Source organism: Salvelinus sp. IW2-2015, linkage group LG9 (assembly GCF_002910315.2).
Source record: "Salvelinus sp. IW2-2015 linkage group LG9, ASM291031v2, whole genome shotgun sequence".
Lineage (NCBI taxonomy): Eukaryota > Metazoa > Chordata > Actinopteri > Salmoniformes > Salmonidae > Salvelinus > Salvelinus sp. IW2-2015.
Genome location: NC_036849.1, coordinates 29,358,913 through 29,380,827, shown reverse-complemented (window position 1 = coordinate 29,380,827; position 21,915 = coordinate 29,358,913). Strand labels below are relative to the sequence as shown.

Below are 21,915 nucleotides of genomic sequence, written 5' to 3'. Positions count from 1 at the left end.
AGCCAAAAAAGATGGTGGGCTTTAAACTCTCGTGTTAATTAAGAATAAGACTTGCGTGTGCTTGTTTAAACACCAGGGGATTGAACCTCTAAAGCAAAGGACACAGGAGACTAATGTTACATTTTTAAGCTGTTATTCGTCCAAGGTTTTTTATGCTGAAATGAGATTTGGAGGAATGAGACATAGCCACTGAAATCCGATGATCAACATCAAAAATACATTTGACTTCTTGATTCTTCATATGGCAAGCTCAAATGGTCTCAGTCAATAAAGCACCAGCACAAACACATTGGGAAACAAATCTGTACCAATTTGACTTACATTTAAGTTATTTTAGTATACTCTGGTACAGATTATTTTTTATATTGTAGAGGGCCAGGTAAAAGTGATAGCATGAAGAAAGTACAAGCCAAGCACTTCAAAGGTGAGGTGGTCCTACTACTAGTAAGAAGTATCCTCAAAAMAAGCATTCTCTTCCTTCTCAAAGGGAGGCAGTGAAGTGTTTTGCTAGTCAAAGTTTATGGCCTCATCATCTTCAGCTGAAGGGGAGTGGTTCTCTTCACTTCCCAGTAGCCAAGCAGAGACAGCGTAAAACAATTAGGAGTGTATTACTGGTGTACTGAGATAGGAAAACAACTATTATGAATATGCTCATAACACTAAGGGTTTGGCCGTGAGTTTAATGCTCACTGTTAAAAAGAAACCGCCTAAGAGAGCAGTCTAATGACCCACTTAAGAGCCTAGTTCTAAATCTCTATTTCAACCATGGAGTCACTCATTCAATAAAAAGTATAGCCACTTCTATTGCTTTTATAAATGGTCAAATGTTTCCTAACTGTAAATTGAACAGTTAGTGAGGTGAAACTATTCATGATTAAAAAAGTTCAGAAGGAAGAAAAGCTGGATCCTTCTCTACTACAAGCAAGTATTTCACTGCCCTCAAGTGGTAGCAAAAGGCAACTTATTTTGAGATCAAATCAGCTCCAGACATCTATAGAACTGCCCAGAATGAAGCTAATGATCAACATGTTACATCAGCCTAATTCAAAGTTGTAAGCCCTTATTGGGTTGGGTAGATTTGGTATTCACTACGCAAAACAGCTGGAATACAATTACACACACTGAAATGATTCAGCAATAAACCCAGCTCAGTATCAGTTCATGTCTCCTGCCTGATGTAAATTGCAAAATTCCTGAAACTTTCATTAAATTCCCTGTTGTTCACAAAATCCCAGTTGGAGGATTCCTGGAATCAGGAGGGAATACGCAAGAAATCCGGAATCCTCCAACCAAGATTCCTAGAAAACCAGGGAAATTATTTAAAGTTCACAGATTTTTGCAACCTTATGCCTGGTCTTTGGTCTCTGCAGTCAGATCAGTCTAGCAGTTTGTCAATAAAGTCGCACTAACATTGATGCCTGACAGATCAACCAATCTCAACTCATTAAAATGTTTCACATTACAATATTTTGAATGTGGACTGGGACATGAAGTAAGAACCAAGTAGATGTAAACAGCAGGAAGTGGCATTAAGGCACAATCTAATCATATTGGCAACCCATGCTAGTTGTTGCATATTAGATCTCCCTGCTTTCAAAATTTTTAACAGATATTTTCATCCCTGTCACATGAAACCGCTCGCATGTGTGGTGCACTTTGACAATGTTGTTTTCCATTGAATTGCATTATGGAATGAACATTCGTGCGTAGCCTACTGCCTTGTGCACATTGCTGTGCTTATAATGTGAAGAAATAATAGTTTATCAACATTTTAAGATAAACTTTCTGATCTGGTGCATCAGACTCATTGCTTTTTAACGTTTTCTATACATTTTTTGCCTATGCCTACTGGTTGTATGAATGTGGGATCTACCGTCTCACAACTGTCCCAGAGTCTGTTTGGAATAGGCTATTTATTTCTCAACAAACTGACCAATAATATAGGTCAACTTTTCTACTATGGGGATAGTATATTAACATAGGCTAGTGATTTTGCTGGTCATTACTCATCTTGTTGGCTGACAAAGTCAATGTGGACAGTTATTCTAACATCTTCAAAGTACACATCAGAAATCGGTAAGAAGGATTGCACATCGTTGCATCCTTGACTTGCATGTTCTATTGATATTAATTACCATAATCTAAATGTGCTTTCTGTAATTCTGAGCACCGTYGGTGGACGCCCTAATCAGGTTACGCACCCAATGCATATAGGTCCTGTAAATTAAAATGCTGCCGGTCAAATGTCCAGTGCCACATTTTCTTAAAGGAAACTCTGCCATGCACCCATTGGATATAAGACACTAGAACCTTTACAATTATTAAAACGATATTTTTCAGCAGGTTTTGCATGACTCAGCTTAACTCAGTTGGCAAACAAAAGCTGGCAGAGTGCACCAAATTGGGTTAGGGTCTCATAGGCATACTGTACCCAGTCAACACACTGGGCTCAAGCTTCATGCGGGCCGAGCACTTCCCGATTCCGGTGAGTAACCAGTCTTGTTCAGTACATTGCAATACATCTGGATATCTCAAGCACACCGGTAAAAACACTGGAGTTGCAGTAATTAACATTTACCAACAGATGGCATCATCGTGCCATTTTACACCCATACCATCTTCCCTTTTATAAAATAGGACAGGAGCTGTCAATTCCTTAACAAAACAAACCTAGTAATAATTTCCAACATGAACAGTTTAGTTATTTTTTTTCTTTATTTTTTTTCTTCAGGTAACAACTTAACACATTTTGATAGTCTCATCACTTTTATCACTGTCTGTCAACAATCCCTAATGGGAAACCTACAGATTAAGTATTTTTGTTGGCTGGGACAGACGCCCGCAGCATGAAAAGACAGGGGGCTTGTCTGCAAGGACTGCGGGTTCCCTGACTGTCTAAAGGGAGTATTGATGGGCGAGGGAGCGGCCGACCTGTGATCACCTGGCTCCTCTCCCAGTGCCTCAGGCCCCATGTGACTTACTGGGGTTCCGTCTTTTGTCACGCGACCCCTATGACCATCAGGGTTCTGAGTAGGTGCTGGCTCAGCAATCCGAAGGTCAACCCTGTTACGATGGTACAGTGATCCATTCACTTTGACCAAGTAGGAGTATGGTGCCACTTTCGAGTATGGCCCATCCGGTCCTCTGGTAGTGACTTCATTCACACTGTTTCACCCACCCTGAGCTCAGGTAAGTCTTTCGCTGATTTGTCATAGATGAACTAGGAGACCTGTCTTCTGTGACGTAGCTTCACCAGCACGTCTGTCACCACACAGGGCTCCAGGAGAGTGCTGGCTACTGGCAGAGCTGCTTTTAAGCGCCGTGCCATGAGGCGCTGGGCCGGGCTGCTATCCATGCCTTCTGTCGGGGTATTGCGCCACTGCAGGATTGCTTTCCAGGCATCTTTGCCCTCTCGCAGAGCTTTTTTGCAGAGGTTCTTTGCGATTTTGACTGCCAATTCCGCCTTCCCATTAGGTTTTGGGTGTCGTGGTGATGAGGTGAAGTGCTCGAATTCCCATTCTGCAGCAAATTTTCAGAACTCAAATCCAGAGAATTGGGGTCCATTATCTGAAATGACACTATCTGGCTGGCCATAGCGGGCAAACTGAGCCTTGCAGCGTTTGATCGTTGTCTCTGCTGAGAGGTCGGGGAGGAGGTCAATCTCCCAGAAGTCTGAGTAATGATCGACTACCAGCAGAAAGACTTTGCCACTGTGCTGGAAGAGATCTAGACTTACTATCTGCCAGGGGCGCATTGGTAGCTCGTGGGACATCATCGTCTCTCTCTGTTGCTCAATGGCATATTCATTGCAGATTGTGCATTTATTGACATAGTCTTTGATTTGCATTCCTGGCCAATACAGTGTGTCACATGCTTGTCTGTAACAGGCCTCACCTCCTATGTGACTTGAGTGCAACATCTCAGGGCACAGAGACCGGGGAATAACGACTCTCTGACCCTTGAATATTACCTCGTTTTGAACACTGAGCTCCTCTTTGACTGGCCAATATTCTCTGACGGCTAAAGCAGTTTCTTCCTTGCAGTCGGGCCAGCCCATCAGAATCACAGACCTCAATGCCTGGAGTTGCTCGTCCCTGTCTGTGTGCTGTCTGATTTGTATAAGGCGCTGGTCCGTAACATTGAGGTAGTCAGCCTGGTTGATGTGTTCAACATCCACTTGCTCTGTTTGTAAACTGCACACTGCGTGTTGTTCATGCGTGTGTGTGTGCCTGATGCAGTAGCCCTGCTGAGCGTGTCACTCACATACATCTCTGGCCCTGGCTTATACACCACCTTGAGGTTGTAGTTTTGTAGGGCCAGTAGCATGCTCTGCAGTCATTTCGGGGCATTCAGGAGAGGCTTGCTGAATATAGCAATAAGGGGCTTGTGATCTGTCTCTGTGGTAATGTTGTCGCTCCCGTACAGGTAGTGGTGGAAGCGTTGGCATGCAAACACAATGCTGAGGCACTTCTTCTCTATCTGGGCATAGTTCTGCTTTGTTGGAGTGAGTGAGGCGAATGCCACAGGCTGGCCATGTAGCTGCTGGGCTCGTRGAGCTTGCACTGCAGGAAGGCATCTCTGGCGTCCAAGAGCGTGAAGACTCTGGCCTTCGGGAGCTTGTAAAGAACATCCTCCAACGTGGGCATAATGTAATGTGAACGTCACAGCCTGATTAACTTTTTCAGGAGTAGGGCCATTTGAAGTTTTATTTGGCCGGTAACTTAGTGAATACCTTTGGTAATGGATAATCATGGTTAATGGTTCATCTATGTCTTTACAGTTCCTGAAACATGTCAATGACCTTATGCCTGGCCTCTACTGCAGTGCTTAGCCACCCACTCAGTTACCTGGGACCTATTCTGCCACATCCCAAGGAAAGGAGAGAGAACCACCCCTCCTTAAATCTAAAGCCATTGACTATGATACACGCTAAGAAAAAAGAACGTAAAATGGTTCTTCGGTAGTCCCTACAGTAGAACCCTTTTTAAAGAATCCCTTMTTGGTTCCAGGTAGAACCCTTTTGGTTCTAGGTAGAACCCTTACCTGGAAACAAAAAGGGTTATCCAATGGAAAAGAACCCTTTTTGAAGCCTTTTTTCTAAGACTGTAATCTGATCTTCAATGTGGACAGAGGAGCAAATGCCTTTGCTACCACTTGTGTGCACACCAGTGTAGTTGCTAAGTTAAATGCGAGCAGTTGAGACATTTAACATAGACAATGAGACATTTTTTGTAGATTCTGACTGTTAAATATACAGCATTTTACTGTGTGTTTCTGTTCTGTGGTGTCTTGCATGTCTACATTATGCCAATAGGTAATTTATTTTCTTCTCTTTTTATGCTTACAGTAAGTGTCATGAAAAGCCAGAAAGCTCAGGAGGCTGATTTGTTGTGGGCCCTCTGGAAAGTCCTGAAATACACCCCTGACCGCCGTGACGAAGCTGATTCTCTTCACAGCAGATCTGACTCATCGCACCACGCTTGAAGAAGGCCACTACGCTCCAGTTCACCTTCTGTGCTCAGAGATCCTTGATGAGGATCTACCCCATCATACCATTCATCATTAATACAAAAAAAACAATGGGCCTTTATATACCCTATGTGGCAGTCTTTCTATGCATGTAATGTCTGTGGGTGAATCTTGAAACAATTACTGTATGCAGATGTGCAAAAAATTGTGATGTAGATTTGTTTTTGCCATTGCTTGATCTAATAGGGGAGGCAGGTAGCCTAGTGGTTAGAGCGTTGAGCCAGTAGTCGAAAGGTTGCTAGATCAAATCCCCGAGCTTACAAGGTAAAAATCTGTCTGTCTGCCCCTGAACAAGGTAGTTAACCCACTGTAGGCCGTCATTGTAAATAACAATTTATTCTTAACTGACTTGCCTAGTTAAATAAATGTTAAGAATATGTTGCAGATTTCAACTTTCATTGGTGCCTATGGAAACAAATAGAAAGGTAACGAACAATGTATTCAATTTCCAACTTTATCCTCTGCAATACTTTTTGCAGCAGGTGGGCATTATCAGGTTATGATGAGGTCTTAACTATGACCACATAATATAGTGGTCAGAGTTAACAATTATGGTAACAATTATGGCCAACTGCTCGTATGGTGGTCAGAAAAAATATTTCATATTCTGGTCAGTAAAAAGATGTACAAAAAACAACGTCCATTTCAACCAGAGCAACACGTCTTTTCAACCAGGTTTTGCCCACTGGGTGGTCTTTTGAATGTGAAACATTTTAGTGCCTATAGCTATTATGATATAAATGGAGCTATGAATTTGCTATGACAGCAAAATTCAGATTTTTTCTCTCAACTCCATTAAGTGGAAAAGTGAAGTTATATTAATAAATATTCAATTAGCTACTGGGCATTGACGTGGATTTTTTTTTACAAAACATAGAGCAACAAATTGAATTCCAGAGAATCATAGAMCTGTCACTCCCTGATCTGTTTCACCTGTCTTGTGCTTGTCTCCACCCCCCATCAAGTGTATCCCATTTTCCCCCATTATCCCCTGTGTACCTATATTTGCGTCCACTGTTGYTCTGTTGCCAGTTCCTCTTGTCAAGTCTTACCAGCATGTTTTCCCGTATCTCTAGTTTCTGTTTTCTAGTCCTCCTGGTTCTGACCATTCTGCCTGCCCTGGCCCTGAGCCTGCCATTCTGTCCCTAATTGAAGCTACCTTGGATTACTGATCTCTGCCTGCCCTGGACTTTCCGTTTGCCTGCCCCGTTTTGTAATAAACATCTGAGATTTGAACTGTCTGCCTCCTGTGTCTGGATCTGGGTCTATCCTGAGTCGTGTTAAGAGCAACAAATTGAATTCCAGAGAATCATAGAGCAACAAATTGAATTACAGAGAATTACAGAGCAACAAATTGAATTCCAGATAATCATAGAGCAACAAATTGAATTCCAGAGAATCATAGAGCAACAAATTGAATTGCCAGAGAATCATAGAGCAACAAATTGAATTCCAGAGAATTATAGAGCAACGAATTGAATTCCAGAGAATCATAGAGCAACGAATTGAATTCCAGAGAATTATAGAGCAACAAATTGAATTCCAGAGAATCATAGAACAACGAATTGAATTCCAGAGAATCATAGAGCAACGAATTGAATTCCAGAGAATCATAGAGCAAAATTGAATTCCAGAGAATCATAGAGCAACGAATTGAATCCAGAGAATCATAGAGCAACGAATTGAATTCCAGAGAATCATAGAGCAACGATTGAATTCCAGAGAATCATAGAGCAACAAATTGAATCATAGAGCAACAAATTGAATTCCAGAGAATCATAGAGCAACGAATTGAATTCCAGAGAATCATAGAGCAACAAATTGAATTCCAGAGAATCATAGAGCAACAAATTGAATTCCAGAGAGAAAAAACTCCAACACTGGGAGCTGATATGCAATTGGAGTAAGCTCAAAGAGCTCCAGGCTCGAACCCAAAGCATTTATAATGGGGTCTGTAGTGTTTCAGACTAGAGACAGAGCTCTTGTTTTCACCTCTAAAAGGTAATTGCCACAGGCAGCTATTTTTGCTAATCCTTACGACACATTACATTTGATAAAAGTAGTGTTTAGAGTAAGTTTCTGTAAACTAAGGCTTTTGATAATGAACAGAATTAACTATTTTTAGTATTCTGAATCGTATACTGTATTCTTTCTCCAAGTAACTCAAAATGTCTTCCAACTCCAAAGTTCACTTCTCCAACTGTGTATTGAGGGACACAGTACTTTTCTCTCTACCTAAACTCACCCAGACACTGACGTTTTCTTTCCGCATCTTAATCCCCACAGGGATTTGGTGAGACCTGAATCAGAGGGAGAGAAAGACAGTGAAAGAGAACAATGGTTTGGGAAGAAAACATCCTAAACTTACCCCGTAGTCCTTACAGCTGCCTCTGTCTGGGAGCCCCACCTAGCAAGTCCACATCGTGACAAGACTGGGTCGGGGCCACCTTGGACACGCACCCTGATAGATAAGCCAGGTGACAAAAGCAAGGAGTTAAAATACGATAGAGAAGTACCTACATCACTCCTCCTGGAAGTCATCTGAAATTAATCAGATTCTTTTGTTGATTGCTTTTTGTTTTTTGGAACCACAGGGTTGAGAATTAAAACAGTTTCGTRGTGAATTTCTAAAGTTAGATGTAGCTAGTGCTTTGGCACCATTTGGTTGTTGAATCTTTTGTAGCATGGTAATAATCGATTGTATTTGGCTTCTGGTTGAGTGATCATTTGGTTCTAATTGCAAAATTGCATTGCATTGCAAATTGAGCATAAAATATATATTCTGTATATGATGTTATCCAGTGTTTACCAATTAATTTGAAATTAGCAACATTCAGATCCTTATTCAGAGATAAGGGTGCTTGTGTGATCCAAAGTTTGATGAATTTACATAGGACTTCCACTTCATAGTCATATACAGCATCAACAAGACAACTCTCAAAATCTTACATACAAGAGATAACAGGGCAAAATACATGTGGAACAATATACAGTACCAGTCAAAAGTTTGGACACACCTACTCATTCAACGGTTTTTCTTTATTTTTACTTTTTTCTACATTGTAGAATAATAGTGAAGACATCAAAACGATGAAATAACACATATGGAATCATTGTAGTAAGCAAAAAAGTGTTCAGCCTTGATGTTAGCTTTGCACACTCTTGGCATTCTCTCAACCAGCTTCAAGAGGAATGCTTTTCCAACCATCTTGAAGGAGTTCCCACATATGCTGAGCACTTGTTGGCTGCTTTTCCAGCTGCTTTTCCTTCACTCTGCAGTCCAACTCATCCCAAACCATCTCAATTGGGTTGAGGTCTGGTGATTGTGGAGGCCAGGTCATCTGATGCAGCACCCCATCTCTCTCCTTCTTGCTCAAATAGCCCTTACACAGCCTGGAGGTGTGTTGGGTCATTTCCTGCTGAAAAACAAATGATAGTCCCACTCAACCCAAACCAGATGAGATGGCGTAACGCTGCAGAATGKRGTGGTAGCCATGCTGGTTAGTGTGCCTTGACTTCTAAATAAATCACAGACAGTGTCACCAGCAAAGCACCTCCACACCATCACACCTCCTCCTCCATGCTTCACGGTGGGATCCACACATGCGGAGATCCTTGAAACCAAAAATCTCAAATTTGGACTCATCAGACCAAAGGACAGATTTCCACCGGTCTAATGTCCATTGCTCGTGTTTCGTGGTCCAAGCAAGGCTCTTGTTCTTATTGGTGTCCTTTATTAACGGTTTCTTTGCAGCAATTTGACCATGAAGGCCTGATTCACGCAATCTCCTCTGAACAGTTGATGTTGAGATGTGTCTGTTACTTGAACTCTGTGAAGCATTTATTTGGGCTGCAATTTCTGAGGCTGGTAACTCTAATGAACTTATCCTATGCAGCAGAGGTAAATCTGGGTCTCCTTTCCTGTGGCGGTCCTCAGGAGAGCCAGTTTCATCATAGCACTTGATGGTTTTTGAAAAAACTTGGAAGAAACTTTCAAAGTTCTTGAAATTTTCCGCAATGACTGACCTTGATGTCTTAAAGTAATGATGGACTGTCGTTTCTCTTTACTTATTTGAGCTGTCCTTGCCATAATATGGACTTGGTCTTTTACTAAATAGGGCTATCTTTTGTATACCATGTCACAACAAAACTAATTGMCTCAAATGCATTAAGAATGAACAATTCCACAAATTAACTTTTAACAAGGCACACTTGTTAATTTAAATGCATTCCAGGTGACTGCTGGTTGAGAGAATGCCAAGAGTGTGCAAAGCTGTCATCAAGGCAAAGGGTGGCTACTTTGAAGACTCTCAAATATAAAATATATTTTGATTTGTTTAACACTTTTTTGATTACTACATGATTCCATATGTGTTATTTCATAGTTTCGATGACTTCACTATTATTCTACAATGTAGAAAAAAGTACAAATAATGAAAAARCCTTGAATGAGTGGGTGTGTCCAAACCTTTGACTGGTACTCTATAGGTATACAAATTTCACATAAAGATGCCTGGGGCCATATGTGTGCAGGGACCATCATGTATTTCTTTTAGCATAAGACAGCACTTGCGCAGACGCACATTAGGGTACGGGTCAAAACTATACGATACGGAACAGTGGAGGGCTGATATGTCAGGAATAACACTGAGTAAAAATTCWGAGCCCACTCCAGGATATGACTCAGGAACTGAGAGCAGCCTGAGATCTCCARTGAAAAGATAAATAAATAAGCAAATCCAATAGATTGGCTCACAGTTGAATCAAACAGCAATAGGTACAGCAACAGGATTTACTCTGGGTTTGGGTACGGTCAGATACTTAGCTACTTTTCATTTTACTTTTGAAATGTAGGATTATTAGGATCGAACATGATTGCTAGCTGTGAATGAGAGGACGTGAGTATCCAGCCTGGAGCGCTGTAAGCTGGATAATCAATTATAATAAATGTATTATGTAACATATAATACATTTCATTTTTGAACATTCAAGCCTATATTAATAATGAACAGAATGTGATTATATTATCATAGTTGGCTCTCTTATAAAAGTCGACCATCGACTGTATTAGGAGAAAAAACCTCATACCAGACGCCATTGTATTGAAAACACTAACACATCAAATATCACTATTCACTAACCTCCAACATGATGATAAACACTAGACAAGCGGTCCTATTCTAAACAAAACGTATTCTGTCTATAATACAACAGTAGCAGGCGAACGGCTTTATTCCGTCCAGCTAAATCAGCATGGAACTGTATGCCCAATAGTCTGTCAGAAAACAGCTATCTGATCAGGGAAGTAATGTGAGTGTATAAACAGATGACTTAGTGGGGGGTTGTTGGTTCAACTCCAAGGCATACCATTTCTGTGCCCTTAAACGGATTAAGTTTGGCAAATTTGAATAGATGTATATCTGAATAAGCCCTAGACAGGGTGCCAGAGTAGAGACAATGAACAGCGATCATAAAGTTCATATGTACTTCCAAAGATCCATTATGGGGCAACAGTATCCAATCTGTCAGTACAAACAGATTAGCCAATCGTGTGGTCCTTCCACGAGACGTTCAGCAGACATAAGATTCCAATTGCATTAGTCCTCCAGATTCTAAATGGTGAGCAGGAAAACCTTTATCTCTATCTTCAGATTTGTTTTGCCAAATTTAGACATGAGCATTTGGAACATGTGGCCATGATAGATCTATAAAGCAGGATTGTCCCAAGTGCAGGACGCAGTTGAATGTTGGCTTTAATTCACTCTTTTCAGGTGAACCCAAACAAATAAATGGCTAACGCAGCACTTACACGTAATCACAGGATAGTCTTTTTCATCTGCCCTCTTTTATGAATCTCATTCAGGATGGCAGTGAGCTTTTGACGTTCAACAATCAAGTGATATGCTAATACAGCATATACACACAGACTGATCCTTTTTCATCTGCCCCCTTTTTGTTTTTGTTAAGGACAGCAATGAACTTTTGACTTTCAACAAAAGGTGACACCTAATCTGCATAACCTATACCTACAATATGTCTTTGGTCTCTGGCAAGGTAGCCTAATAAAGGCAGCGCTAGTTTGGTGAAGCTTTGTGACTGTAGTCCTCATACGAGGAGAGAGCTATTTTCTATGTTCTGCTCAGTAAACACACCACTGCATTATCTGTGTTCACGCATAAACCTCTAAGTATTTTCCATTCACCTTTCCACAATTTGTTTTACTAGAGGTGTTTACCAGAAAACGAATTTAGTCATTTTCAACATGAGTTAACATCAGATACTAGCTGATGTAATAAAACTGGTGCATTATTTTACTGAGCAAAACAAGTGATGTGGGCTGAGGCCCCTCAGCAGAGGAGAGTAGCGCCAGTTTAGCGGTGAAGAGGTAAACCAGGCTCACCCTTCTTTGGGGAAGAACACAGCAGAGAATAGATGTGTTCCTCACTCACTCAACCGCTGCCGTTCTCGCGTCTTCACCTGGGGTAATTCGGAATAAAAGGAGAAACTTAAACAAACAAAACACAAAATAAAACTGTTAAGTTGTAATAAAATGGGAGAGTAGCTAAATAAGAAATCAAAAGGATAAAAAAAATATCAGAAAAATATGCTGTACTATTTATATTGCCGGGAAATGGAGGGGCCAGGAAATAGCACATTTGCGTGAATTGCCAGGTGTTCGGTYTAAATGTTTTGATGTCACTTTACACTATTTGGTGTAATGATGCCCAAATTGGAATAGCAAAACATCAGTCAAATAACTATATGATCTTAATAAAAGCAGTTGCTTTGTGTCTTTCATAAAAAAATTCAGATCACTCACATTCAAGGCCAAACATGGAGGTCAAAATTAGTCTAATCATGACACGACTTGACACAACTGAATTTGAAATTGCTGATAATTGAATGAAGTATGGTTGAGTTTTATTGAAATGTAACAAGAACATTATTATAAATACAAACACATCAAAGAGCAAATTGTCTTGGCGATTAAGGTTTTGCCAGACCCATTATCTAAAAGGGCAAATTTGAGAGAAAGTTGTAGTAATACGTTTAGAAAAACACAGTTTGTCTACTTCTACGAATGCTTAACATACAACTTTTACGTAACTATTCCGGTACATGAAAAAGTGCAATTTTCCTCTCCTTTTTTCCCCACCTCTGCAACAAAACTGAAAATAAAGCTTTCAGTTTAAAGCCTTTATGTACAAGCAAAGTCCTATGCCTACCAATCAGAAATCTGGGAGGGAAAATGTCCAATGGGGAGAGGGGTCTGGGAATGGGTTGCTGGCCAGTCACTGAACGATTCTCATGATTGCAAATGCTTTCTCAAAGAATTTTTCTCTTCTTTTTTTTAATGATCGTCCAATTTTTCCTGTAAATGCCAGCTTAAAAAAGCTAAACAAAAAAATCTTAAATTTTAAAAAMAATAAAATAATGGTAAAAAATGTCCCAAGTAGCCACAAGCAAAGCAAAAAAGGATTAGCACAAATTATTAAGCAAGCTAATGTATGTACATTCATATTTTGCTCCATATTGGTACTGTAGTGCAACAAATCCATATTTCTAATGTTATTTATGCATTTTGATTCATATTTTTTTTTTTCTATTTCTTTTGAATGTGAAGGGTGATATATACACACAGCCAATCAAAGGTTGCTGTCAAAGCCCAATCCGTTCATGTTTTGTCTACTTCCATTGGTGCCCATAAGAATCTTGGTAAAACTCCTGGTTGTCATTATTGTAACCATAGTTACCAGAGTAGTCGCCACCTTGTTGCAGGGGTTGCTGGGCAATGGGTTGGGAGCCCCAGTTCTGGTTGTTGGTCTGCCGGCGCTTGGAGTCCGGTTGGTTGTAACCGTCAGCCTTCCTCTTCCCGCCTAAGTTGTCCCCGCGGTTTCCCCMGGCCCCTCTGATGCCGCGGCCCCTCTGCTGGGGCGGGCCTCCCCGGCTACCACGGCTTCCCCTCGGTACACCCATAGGAGCCCCCCTTTGGACGTAGCCACCTCTGCCACGAGGGGGTGGTGCTCCTCGGCCTCTAGGGGGAGGGGGGGCACCTCGACTCACCCTGCCCCCCCTTCCTCTCGGCACGTAGACATCATCGTATCCCCCGTAGTAAGGGTCGTCGTAGCCACCTCGGTAGTCATGGTAGTCGTAACCACCACCGTAGTAATCATCGTAGTAGTCCTCGTAACCGTAGTAGTCTGGAGGGTAGGCATAGCCACCTCTCCCACCTCGGCCCCTGCCTCGCATGGGAGGCGGCATGCGTGGAGCAGGATAATAGTAGTAATCATCATATCTGTGACAACAACAAAGCAAACAGGGACATAGGAAATAAGACAAACGGCATATATATAGAACAGGAAAAAAATATCAAAATAGTCATACCAGCCACTCCAAGCGGACTGGGCGTGGCTAGGTGCGGTCAACCTCTACTCACCCTGTGGTCCTAGTTGGCTGTCTCTGGGCCTGCCGCTCTTTCCTCTTCCTGTCCGGAGGCTTTGCCAGAACAATCTCTATCTCCTCGCCTTCCAATTCTTTGCCATTCATTTGTTGCATTGCCTAAACAGTGATGGGTTTCCCCAAGTGAATTTCCCAGAGATTCTCTACAAGCACAAGGCAAACAAATTGCATGCATACTCCAAGGGGGTGTAGAAGACGCCAGTACTCACCTTCACGGCAGCATCTCTGTCCTCAAAGTGCACAAAGGCATAGTCTTTCAGCTTCTTGACCCGCTCCAACTTCCCAAACTGGGAGAACGTTTTCTCTAGGAGCTCCTCTGTGACCGGTGTGGCCAGGTTCCTCACAAACAGCACCTTTACCTGGTGGAAGACCAACACAGTGAGTTTAGAAGTTGTTCTCTGGCATAGGACGGCCAGTTCTCTCAGTGTAATGTTTCTACATTAAAAATATCTGGGTATTTCCTCTACTCCCTAGTATCTGTGATTTAACATCCTTTGCTGTAGTCAGACACTAGCTTGACGGAGGGGGGGGYTCTTCAGGACCTTACCTTTGCCATAATCTCTGGGTCCGGTTCGTCTACTGGATCTGCCCACTCAACAGTAACAGGGTTCCCCCACACCTTCACCTTGCCACTCATGAGGCGGCGACGGGCCTGGGCTGCAGTTTTGTGGTCCTCATATTCTAAGAAGCAGAAGCCACGGTTCTTCTTTTTATCATCTGGCTGGTGGTAGAGTATCACCTCCACGAGGCCCTCTGGTGGAGGCACACATATGTGCATGGTCAAAAAGAATCACAGGAAAAGCCTCCATTACACTGATTATATAATATGAGTGTAATATGATTGACTAGGACATGAGGTCACCGCTAAGAATAGATTCATGAAATCATTTGGGATGAATGTCAGAACACACAGGGCTGCACCAACTAATACACGGTATGAAGATAGGGAAAGAATGGCACATCTTTATATCTAGGTGGGGTAGCCAGGTATTCAAGCACGAATCAGATAACTTAATAACTTGTTGAAAATCTCTATGAAAGTATGTAAGAATCTCCAATTTCCTTGTACTTGTCAGCTGATGTTTCAAATATAAAACCTTATTTAGATTGAGAGCACCAAAAAAGATGATATAACAATGGTACTGATTTTCTCTAACCTGTGACTTTGCTGAAATCTTCCAATATGCTTTCTCTTGTCTTGTTCTTTGGAATTGACCCAACAAACAGGCGATTGTTTGCGACAGAGATGCAGACACCCAGGTATTTGCCCGACCGGATTTCATAATTATCACACTAGAACAAAAATATAAACAAAAAGTGTTCTCAAAATTGACCCCCACACAGATAAGTCATGCAGTTACACTTCCCAGATAATTCTGGCATGATGAGACACAGTGACCAACCTGTCTACAACGTTCATGGCTAGCAAAGCAAACACCATAAATTACCAAGTCATGCTCTTTACTTGTGGCGATTAAAAGGGGAAATCTTACGAGCTTGACGGCCTCTAGGGCAGCATCTTTATTGCAGAAGGTGATGAAGGCATAACCTCTGTTCTGACCCGAAAGGAGGGGGTCCATCATTAGACGCAGGTCCCAAATGGGCCCGGCTTTCTCAAACAGAGGCACCAGCTCATCCTCATACAAGTCTCTGGGGATCTTGCCAACAAATACCTGCATTGATAAGATCAAATTGGCAAATTACAAGCATACTGTGTAGCTTTGATTGTATTCAATGCATTTTTGACTTAGACAAGATGGAGCACTCTAGAAACTTAGAGGTCGATTTGTGAAAAGGCATATTAGAGAATATCATAACTTTAAAGGCTGAGTAAGATGTTTCAGAAGCTTGTAGATTCATTACTTACCAACAACAGCTGCAAATCCCAATAAAACTACATTACGTTTTAAAGTTGACTTTCCTTCCTTTGTCTACCTATACTAAAAATGTTGTGGTTCAAAGTGAGGTATTTATTTAGTTCCGATGTTAGCTAGCAAGTTTCTAACTGCATTGTGGCATTAACTAACCATTAATTATTTACATATAACATATTTTAATTTGCGTATATTTGTGGACGAAAATCTGACTTATTGCACCTTAAAAATGTTGAACCGTAATAACATTGCATTCGTTTCCATAAGGTTTGCGAATGTTTTTTTCAACAGCCCAAAATTGAGAGGACACCTCCTTAACAGCCAATAGCCTGCATGAGAAGACTGACAGGCAATAGCCTGCATGAGAAGACTGACAGGCAATAGAAAATAGGTTGTGCTTCTTGCCTCTGTTCCGATTCCAGGCTGGGCCCCTGAGTACACCTCGTCAGGTGGAGGCCCCCCATACTTCCTCTGTCCTGTGGTGACGTCCAAAGTGTAACCTGTTCTTTCCAGAAGAGCCTAGACAGTGTCAACGACAGATACATTCACTCAGAGACCTTTAGTCCATATGTCCATTATTGTCAAAACATACGCTTATGGCACTTAATGGGAAAAGAAGAAACAATTTGTTCACCTTTATCTTAGTCTCATCAGGACCCTTTGTGGATTCTTGAACTTTACTTCCTTGCTTTTCTCGCTGTCTGTATGTCTTCATCACACCACAGAGAAATGCACTTTTGTTCTGAGAGAGGACCAATAGCGTTTAGTGTAAATCACTTTTATACCTTGTTGCGTCTTTGTATGACCACTCTTGAGCGACAGTGTGGACAGGACCACTCACCTGCACATGTGACAGGTCACTCTCCCTGAACTGCTGTAACACTGACAGGGCTCCCTCCTCATTGAACTCCCTCAGGGCGTCGATGGCTCTCTCGTCCAGGTCAGCGTAAGCCACCAGTCCTGGGATGCACACATACAACCACATACAACCACACAACACACAGAGAGAGACAGAGACAGAGTGAGACAGAGAAACAGAGAGAGAGAGAGAGAGAGAGAGAGAGAGAGAGAGAGAGAGAGAGAGAGAGAGAGAGAGAGAGAATTCTATTTAGGCGGTGTCTGCGGATCCGTATGTAACCACCCTGCCCCCTTGTTTTTTTTGCACCGAGAGCTGAAGATCCAATTTACGTTCTTTCGCATGTGTTATTTTGCGGACACATTTTTTTAAACATAGCTGCTGCTCAACCTCCCCATTCACATTTCTCTCTTTACCCACCCTCTTCTGAACCCTCCACAAATGTTATCTACATGATCATGAAGGCTACGTCTCTGCCTCATATTTCTGAACATGCGGCTATTTGAATGAACATAAAAATAAAAAAAGTAGGCTAATTTAGGGTGTAGGCTACAACCTTCTCTGTCTGTTGAAACTAAGGATAATGCCGTAGCACAAGCAGGGGCGCAGTTTACACAATGCATTGGGGCAAAACAATCTGCGTTTTAGTCACACGTGTACATTTCTAATAATGTCATCTTTATAGTTATGCTTCCATACTGTAGCCTGAGTAGCTAAAAAAAGAACACTGCTACTTTGACTGCTTGTCTGCCCCCTGCTTTGCAAATGTTTGCAGTGATGGTGAAAAAAATAACATTAAATCGCTATATAGACTGCGTGTCTGTGTGTTGCTCTTGGTTGAGATGCTGTCTAAATTGCCGCATGTACAGCCTCCTGAAAAAAGAACATGAAATCGTTACTTAGACTGCRTTTTTGTGTTGTGCTAATGTTTGCAATAGCCTACTGTTACAACAGACAAAATGTTGTGTTGTACAGTAAGTCGATCATGTCTATTGTTCAACATGCCAAAGTCTGTAGACTACACCAGGCAAAGATGTCCGATCATCGACGCGGAGAGGAAGGGGCAGTGACAACATAAAAAAATCTACTTAGAGAATCCTGTACATGCGCAGGCCCTCTCTGACCTTTAGTTGTCGGGAAGAAGGGTTCAGGAAAAGTCGGATTGGCAGCCACTCCGTTCTATTTATAGGGTCACAACTAAGTCATACATTCCTGGTGAGAGTCACTGAAACATGATGATGACGCCCGGGGGAGAGGGCTCTCTCTGTAAGTCACCATTACACAGCTATGAGTTTAACGCTCACTGACTCCTTCACTCAACGTGACTTACATCATACCACTGACCAAGGTGGAATCCTTTGGTTGATAGTCTTCTTGAGCTTGCAGAAATATACATTATGATGTCTTAAGAAATATCATGCAATGCAATCAAGAAGTAGTGTGAACAACCCCCGCCCTTTGCACTTACCAGTCTGAAATATATTATCCAGGCTCTCCGCCACTTTCTGTGGAAGGCCTGCATCTATGAGTGTCTGGTAGTTCTCTGTGTGTGTTACAGTTATGTCCATTGGTTCGTCTTCCTCCTTAACTGGAGCTGAACTGCCATTCACTTCAGCTGCCATTCTCCTTTGGGTCAAATGATGTGAATCAAAAGAGATACCAGGGGACTAGACACCACATGAAGAAGCAGGCCTATACATGACCTATGCTGCGCATTCACAAACAATATGTAAGGCATAATAATACAATACTAGCTACTCTACAATGAGTAGAATACTATCTACTGCCAAATTATGGATATGAACATGTTAGGTATTGGGTAAAATGCAACTGTGATGTAATAGGCCTATTTATTTGCCATTGCCACCTGACCCACCGTTAGCTAGCTAATGTCATCGTCATGCAAGACTCCCAATAAACCTCCACAACAGGGAAAGAATTATCAAGCCTATGTCGACAGAAATTCAGTGGATACTTTTTTAAATGTGAATAATAGAAATAGGGAAAGTTCAGCTTGGTAAGTTAGCTAGCTAGCTGGCTATCTATCTACAGAGCATTGTTATAGAGTTTACAATTGGCTCATTCATCCCCCTCCTCTCCCCTGTAACTATTCCCCAGGTCGTTGCTGCAAATGAGAACGTGTTCTCAGTCAACTTACCTGGTAAAATAACGGTAAAATAAAAAWWAAAAAAATAGAATAAAAGAGCCAACCACTGATGTCTGACAGTACTGAAGGAAGCCACAAAGCAGCCTTTTTCATACTCCTCCATTGTATAATGTTTTTTTGTTTTTTTAAATAATAGATTTTGGAAGCTATAAAGATGCGTTTATTAATGTCTACAGTCGTTTTTGCAAAGTATATTCTATTACAGACACCTTAATGCATATTTTTTTAAATTATATTATGTGAACTAAACAAAGAAGTAAAAATATCAAATAAAACATATATATTTCATGTAGGTTATTTTTAGTCAGTAGTTCTGAAAGTAGCACTCACGAGCGAAAAGTGGTCCACAAAGTTGTGTACTATATCACATATGCACACCGCAATATGGGCACCATGTCATTGCTCTCTCTCTCACTCTGATGTATGTGCATCTTGCTAGATGTCACTCAAATGGCGAGGGGCTGAAGCTCATTGGCTTGAACTCGAATTGCTAGGGGGCTGGCACACGTGGGGGGAAATGTAGGGAAATGGTGCAGAGATTTTGTGGCTAATGGGGAACATGCATAAAGATGGCAAAATTCAGATATGATGTCATTGGCCTTGTTCGAGAAGATCAAAACTGTAATGTATCATGGGCAAATTGTGATTGACTGACCTACAAATAATAATGAGTAGTTATTTATGGTTCAAGGATCTTTGTAYATCAGTCAGGCGAACAAGCCCATTGTCTTAGCACTATCTACTGAGTTTTTAAACTACTGTGCACGATATGGTTCAATATGCCAATAAATCAGCACAATCTACGTTTTAGTTTTTCCAAATTGCTGGTGTCTTGAAGCTAAAATTGAGATCATGTATACTCTAATGACCATTAAAAAAAAAGCGCAACGGAGAGAGCTATGTACAATACTGCTAATTTAGCAAAACCAGAAATTTGTGGTAAGTACATGGGAAACATCTTTAGGCACCTCCGCTATTGAGATAAAACAGTAATTCTGCTCATAGATTATGCACGCATGAACTACACATTGACACATCCAGACCAAAGTGGGGGGATTAAAAAAAACTTAGTAGTCGCAAAAGTTCCCGAGCATGTCTTTAAAACTTCTTCGGGATCGGCTTTCAGTCCAGGGAACAGTTGAGCTAACGTAGGCTAATGCGATTAGAATGAGGTTGTAATAACAAGAAAATTTCCCAGGACATAGACATATCTGATATTGGCAGAAAGCTTAAATTCTTGTTAATCTAACTGCACTGTCCAATTTACAGTCGCTATTAAAGTGAAAGAATACCATGCTATTGTTTGAGAGTGCACAGTTTTGAACATGAAAGTTATTAATAAACAAATTAGGCACATTTGGGCAGTCTTGATACAAAATTTTGAACAGAAATGCAATGGTTTATTGGATCAGTCTAAAACTTTGCGCATACACTGCTACCATCTAGTGGCCAAAATCTATATTGCAGCTGTGCTGGAATAACACATGGCTTTTCTCTTGCATTTCAAAGATGATACCAAAAAATATATAAAAGGTCATTTTTTTCTTTGCATTATCTTTTACCAGATCTATTGTGTTATATTATCCTACATTACTTTCACATTTCCACAAACTTCAAAGTGTTTCCTTTCAAATGGTTACAAGAATATGCATATCCTTGCTTCAGGGCCTGAGTTACAGGCAGTTAGATTTGGGTATGTAATTTTAGGCTAAATTGATCCTTAAGAGATTTTAAAGTATTTTTTTAAGGAGTACTAATGTTACTGTCCCCACTACAACAAATACTTAAATACATGTAATTTTGTCCTTGAAACTTCTTACTGAAAGACTGTAGAATTCAATTCATTCCTGTGGATGACTGCTGCTGAGTACCAATATGGCAACCGGTGGCTTCAAAGCCTCTCATTGGCTATTACATTGCATCCGCAATACAGACTTTACACATCATTGGAGCCAACCAAGCAGGAGTTAAGTGTCAGTGTTATGTTATTTTACCCCCTAGCCCAACTGCCCATTGTATACTCTTTGTATACACACACACACTTGTGTTCCCCATGTACCTTTGTATTGTTTTGTCAATAACGGTTGCATACTGTAAAACCACACACACAAAAATGAGTGCCAGTGTCGACCAGACAGCCACCTGGATACTTTTTCGCGCGCTATATTACAAGTATGAGGTAATACACCATTCACGTGCTAGATTGCTAACCGAGATGCACGTTAATCTATGAAATTCAAGCACGATATTACAATCACGTTACTTTTAACTGAAAAGTGCGTCAAGTAGCTAAACTAGTCGGTTGAAATATATTTTGCATGTGGGAGATACATCTGGCAAACGTTACTACTAGCTGGGTTGCACGATGCGTCTGGCTGGTACGTCTGGGACGTGGGCTTGTCTGTAGTACACAAAGCCAAGCAGACCCGCCCCCCTCGACTGAGCATAATTGGCAATTCGCTTACATTAATACCAGTACATATGCAATTCAAAATTAAGATCAAAAGGCAGGGATTAAATTCCATTTGATTTCAAGTGTTTTCCCCCCATGATTAACTAGTGTCCAACACCGGGGCCTATCGCTTTAGCTAGTTGCTACAGTATCGCAATTTCAACAGCCCATTTTGCTAATCCTTCCCGATCAAGAATAACAAAACCTGGAAGCACTTACCGCTCCACAAATCCCAGTATTAAAAAGAAAAACGTTAAAATTGTCACAATATGCCAAATGTGAACAAAAGTGTTCCGAGAAATATGATTCTGGTTTATTTGGGTTTGCACATCGGAGAATGACCGCTCTGGCGCTCGTTCACGCCCCTTTCTCGCGGTCAACCCGACCCTGCCAGACGCGCGCACGCATTTGATCCACGGGGTTTCCGACAGCATTTCACAAGGCGTTGAACAGGATTAACGCCATAGAAATATATTGTTACATTAACGCATTTAGCACTGATTAATAATCACTTGTTACACGCAAAATGTGTTCGTTTTGAAAAATGTACAACCTGGATGTTGCTCCAATTGTAAAT

The 21,915-nt window shown here is 41.3% G+C and overlaps 1 protein-coding gene and 1 long non-coding RNA gene across 2 annotated transcripts; both read right to left on the bottom strand.

Moving 5' to 3' along the window:
* Window positions 1–7,270: 7,270 nt before the first annotated feature.
* On the bottom strand, window positions 7,271–12,249 carry LOC139028250 (uncharacterized). The gene is made up of 2 exons (XR_011480443.1): window positions 11,930–12,249; window positions 7,271–7,990 (listed from the first exon to the last, which is right to left on the bottom strand). It is a non-coding gene; the product is annotated as an uncharacterized lncRNA (long non-coding RNA).
* Window positions 12,250–13,109: 860 nt separating this feature from the next.
* Window positions 13,110–21,718, bottom strand: LOC111968921 (heterogeneous nuclear ribonucleoprotein R). The gene is made up of 11 exons (XM_023994890.2): window positions 21,558–21,718; window positions 18,188–18,345; window positions 16,705–16,823; window positions 16,498–16,605; window positions 16,269–16,382; window positions 15,483–15,662; window positions 15,147–15,282; window positions 14,537–14,742; window positions 14,199–14,348; window positions 13,967–14,088; window positions 13,110–13,825 (listed from the first exon to the last, which is right to left on the bottom strand). Exons 2-11 carry the CDS (start codon window positions 18,339–18,341, stop codon window positions 13,216–13,218), a joined length of 1,899 nt encoding a protein of 632 aa, XP_023850658.1. The 5' UTR covers window positions 18,342–18,345; window positions 21,558–21,718; the 3' UTR covers window positions 13,110–13,215.
* Window positions 21,719–21,915: the final 197 nt, after the last annotated feature.